This window comes from Halyomorpha halys, unplaced genomic scaffold, assembly GCF_000696795.3.
Source record: "Halyomorpha halys isolate HHAL.00 unplaced genomic scaffold, Hhal_1.1 Scaffold777.1, whole genome shotgun sequence".
Taxonomy (NCBI): Eukaryota; Metazoa; Arthropoda; class Insecta; order Hemiptera; family Pentatomidae; genus Halyomorpha; species Halyomorpha halys.
Genome location: NW_027107689.1, coordinates 47,791 through 52,796, shown reverse-complemented (window position 1 = coordinate 52,796; position 5,006 = coordinate 47,791). Strand labels below are relative to the sequence as shown.

Sequence of the window (5,006 nt, the reverse complement as noted above, 5' to 3'; positions counted from 1 at the left end):
CTACATCTCGACAAACGACTGACATGGAATCCTCATACAAGACTAAAAAGACAAGAAACTGCTCGTAGATTCCGACTATTGCAACATTTACTAAACTAACGATCTAAATTGCCAATCCATTACAAAATACTGATCTAAATGACTATTATAAGGCCTATCTGGACATGCGGAGTTGAGCTTTGGGGCTCCACTAAACCATCAAATTCCTCCAGAATCCAATCCAGTCCAAAATCCTTCGTGAAATTCTTAATGCTCCTCACTTTGTCACAAATCAAGTCATCCATCAGGACATCAATGATCCATATGTTGCCGATTTGGTCAGAACCAAATACCGTTCCTTCCATAATAAACTTCATAACCACACAAATCCGCTTTCTAACCTGGCTTTAACAGACCGTAGAATGCGTGATCGTAGGAGCAGACCTTATGTTACTCAAATAGATGTTCAAAAACATCGATGTATTTTGGGTAATGTATTGTAAGCAACGATATTTTAAAAACAACGATTTTTTTTGTAGTTGATGTCGGATTCTTTGTTTAAAAAACCACTTCTGACAGGCCGTAAAATTCTTGATCGTTGGAACAAAACCTTATGTTTCTGAAATAGTTGTTCAAAAACATCGATGTATTTTGGGTAATGTATTGTAAGTAACGATATTTTAAAACATCGATGTTTTTTGTAGTCGATGTTGGACTCTTAGTTTCAAAAACCACTTCTGACAAGCCGTAGAATGTGTGATCGTTGAAACAGACCTTATGTTTCTGAAATAGTTGTTCAAAAACATCGATGTATTATGGGTTTGTATGTATGTATCGATGTATTGTAAGCAACGATATTTTAAAAACATCGATGTATTTTGTAGTCGATGTCGGATTCTTAGTTTCAAAACCCACTTCTGACAGGCCGTAGAATGCGATCGTTGGAACAAACCTTATGTTTCTGAAATAGTTGTTCAAAAACATCGATATTTTTTGGGTAATGTATTGTAAGCAACGGTATATTAAAACATTGATGTATTTAGAAGTCGTGTCCTATTGGTTGATTGAAAAGCATTCTGACTGGCCGGAGCATGATTATGTTAAGGGGCCTCTACATGTTGGCCGAGCCATGGCGAACTCAGACATACGCGAGCATGTGGATGGGTGGCTTGGCTTGGTTGGCCTAGGCTCGTTGCCGAGCCGTCGAGAGTCGGTTTTTTGGCCACAGATCAAAGGGGTTCGTGAGAGCGCTCGTGTAGCATCTACACCATTGATCTTTGTCTAGTTGCAACTGAGAGCTGTTAGGAGGTTAAAGGTGTTTGTTGGTACTTTTTATAATAAGTTTTATATTTAATCTTATTTATTTATATTTAATTTCCTTTCATTTTCTTTTTTTGTAATAAAAATAATACAATCCAAGTCCAATGGCTGAACCACTAGTACGTCCGCCATGCTTGCCTCTCTGAATAACACTGACATGTGGATGGTCCGCTCTTTGTTTGCCGAGCACTTGTACGAGCCTCCGATCCGTGGCGAGCGGCCAACATGTGGATCCACCTTTACTGAAATAGTTTAAAAAAAAACATCCATGTTTTAGTATTGAACATCGATGTCACATCTCTAATTGCTGAAGAGGAGGATAGGAGATAGGCCATTATCTTAGGTATGCGTACATAAAGTCAATATGTTGGAAATGAACTTTCATATCTCAAATAGTGTGTACGCCACCAGTGTCATGATTAGACCTGGGAAAGAGGTGGATCCAAATTCACAGAGGGGGGTCTAGAGCCCCTTATTTATAGGCCTATTCCATCTGACTGTGACCGAGAAGCGGTCGGTACATGTCTGCTTGAGATAGGTTCGTGCATTGTTTTGGTATCGTTTTATCGACATCGTTAAGTATTATGTTACAGAAATTATTAATATATAAAAATAACAATACGTCTTTACAAAATTAAGTAATATGTAAATTTGATAGCTCCAGTGAGGCTCGAGGTGCAGCCCTCTGGTGGGTTGTGGCCAAACCGCTTGCTCCCTCTCACTACAAGAGTAAGTAAAACAATTACATATATGAAGAAGGTCCACAGGGCTAAAGTGAAAGATAAAGTTAGTAGTTAGTTGCACAGTGCTTCACCAATAAGCTACCTGTTCCCACTCTCCATTTGAATAAGTATGTGTTATTATTCTACTCTTCATCTCTCCTTCTTTCTATACCATCTGACTTTTTATAAGGACCTACACGGAATACCTGTAGGAAGGGCTACCCCCTTCAAAACTGTAAGTGAATACCTTACAAAGTGAAGTTACTATCTTTCAATGATTTATGGTGAATATCCATAAAATTTGACAAAGATCCCATCTTCACCTCCTATCCAGTTTACCTTACCTACAAAGATCCCATCTTCACCTCCTATCCAGTTTACCTTACCTACTGGATATGCGTTGTGAAGGCCTTCTGATGTAGAGTACCTGTTTAATGGCGCTGGGGATAATTATTATTATATATTATTTAATAAGTTCCCAGGTTTAATTTTAATACTCACATTTAGTAATTTAAAAAAAATACATAATACTTTCATATATTTATTTCAAGCTTCCATCTGGAATAACACAAGAAACATGGAAAAAATAAGTATGAAACATATATAAAACTTTATTTTTCAGTTGATGCTGCTGGTTGAACAGTATCATCATCGAGATACTCAACTTTCGGGAGGAAAAATATATGATATAGAAAACTTGCAATTAATGAGCCTGACATTGGTCCTATCCAATATACCTGGAGATTTTTTTAAATATTAAAAACATTACTTTAAATTTCATGATAACTATAACTATACTAAGTAACAATACAATTAATGATGTAGCTCTGTTGTAAAAAAGTTTTAAAAGAATCAAAAGCAATTTTGACTCTTCCATTAAAGAAATCCTATTGGTTATTTTTTTTTTTTATAGGTTTCTAAAATGTAAAATTTATTTTAATAATCAGAGGTGATGCGGTGTAATGAAAGGGAAACATGAACAATAGCGTAACATGATTGATTTAGAATTAATGTGATCTTCCAACTTTAACTCTAATGAAAGTTTATTTTAATAATTTTTCAATAAAAGATGTTATTAAATTACATTTAATGCTCTTTTTATAGAAAAAACAAGTACCCTATAATGAGTACAACTCAAGCTGGAGGCAATGTTAGCCTCTAGTCGCTCTCATATTTTCACTATACTTTATATTTCACTATAATATATATATTTAATCTAACCAGCACAGAACTATGTAAATTGTTTAATGTATGTCAATGAACAATAAAAGTTTAATAAGCTTTGATGACATATATTCTTTTGTGTAGCACTGTTTCAACATCAATTTTATTTTCCTTATTTATTTTATATTCAGAAGTTATTCTGTGAGGTATTTTTTTTTTAATGTACTTTTATGAATCTTTGTTTTAAAACTCCTATATGTTGTGGATTAGGGAAGGTTTTAAAACAAAATAACAAAGATTATGTGTTACACTAATGGATGCACCAACCAAACAATCCAAACAAAGGAAAAACAGCTAAGCTGTCCCCTTGGTCTGAAGCAGTGTTGCATTCAACAGAGGTCTTTTTTATTCAGAGTTATATTTATAAAATGTTTAGGTAACAAATATTACAATTTAATTACAGATAGAATTTCTTTGCATTAGAGCAGTATTTGTTTTTATATTTTGAAGATTAAATTTTTATCACTTAAGAGAGGGCTTATTGAGGTTTGACATTTTTCAAATTCATTCTCTTTTATTGTTTTTATCATTACTATTTTCATAAACAGGCAATCTAAATTAAAAATTTGTAATGCCAGGAAAAGTGGTTTAGAGGATTCTTGTTTTCTTTTCTTTTTTTTAGTAGTGCACAAATTAGCCTTTTTTGCATTTTGGTCACTCTGGATTTAAAACTTCATTAACTGTTCCTTCCTATACCAGTACCCTATACTTGATGAAATTTAATGAATAACGCTATAATTTAGTTTCACTGACTGATATTATTGATTAAAGTACACAACCTTGTGCCAGGGAGCTAGAATTTTAAGTATTTAACTAAAATATCACACATCAATACTTTAATTGGAAGATCGTTGATTGACCATGTGCAATGAGAGGAAGATAGTCCAGATGCGGTCAAAGAAAAAACTCAAATAGTAATAAAACCATTTAATGGGAGCCATCGTTTAGCCCTATTAGTTGCCATGGAGAAGCTTCAAGAAGACTTGAATAGAATTAGTCACCGGGCACAAGAAAACAAGCTTAAGTTGAATGCACAGAAGACTAAGGCAATCGTAATAGTATCCAATCACCTTCTGAAAACTATTCCTCATTTTCTAACCTTATTCCTAAACAACAATCCAATACAATTCCATCCATACGTTAAAAACCTTGGTGTTACTCCTGGAAAAACCACGTCTCCGATATTTCCCGTCGTACCTTCTCTACCCTAAAGCATTTAAATAATCATTGTAACCTACTTCCTTTTGTATCCCATAGCCTCCTTGTATCTTCAACCACCTCCTGTCCAACCAATTCCGAAGAATAACAATCGAAAGTTTTAAAAGAGGCTTATATATTTTCTGTATTTAATGTTTCAGATTTTCGTTTATACTTTTAAATATGTATATTAGCAGAAATTGTACCTTTTCATTTATTATTTTTAGTTCAATTGTATTTGATTTTTATCTTTTTTTCCTTTTCATTTATTATCATAAGTGTTAGTCATCTTATGTTTTATGATATGGCATATAGTTTTATTTTATTTGCTATATTCTTATTTCAAATATTCTGTTAATTATTGTTGTCATTTTTATTTTTTCAAATTCATTGTTTTATTATATTTTATGATGTTTTATAATTTCATTTTTATTTTGTATTTTACTCTAAGGCTCTAAAGCCTAATTTTGATGCCTGTATACTATTCTAAAGGGATCAAACCGAGAATAAATAAAGATTATTATTATTGAAGAATGGAATATGGTCCGGGTGCGGTCAATAAAG

General features: G+C 33.2%; 1 protein-coding gene across 2 annotated transcripts in view; it reads right to left on the bottom strand.

Annotated features, from left to right (window-relative positions):
• Positions 1-2,546: 2,546 nt before the first annotated feature.
• LOC106686111 (aquaporin) overlaps positions 2,547-5,006 on the bottom strand; it is an 18,966-nt gene continuing 16,506 nt past the window's right edge. For both annotated transcript variants that reach the window (XM_014429248.3, XM_014429247.2), the window contains one exon: positions 2,547-2,758. In XM_014429248.3, the coding sequence (XP_014284734.1) occupies positions 2,633-2,758 (126 nt within the window). In that variant the 3' untranslated portion in view covers positions 2,547-2,632. The remainder of the gene's footprint in view (positions 2,759-5,006) is intronic.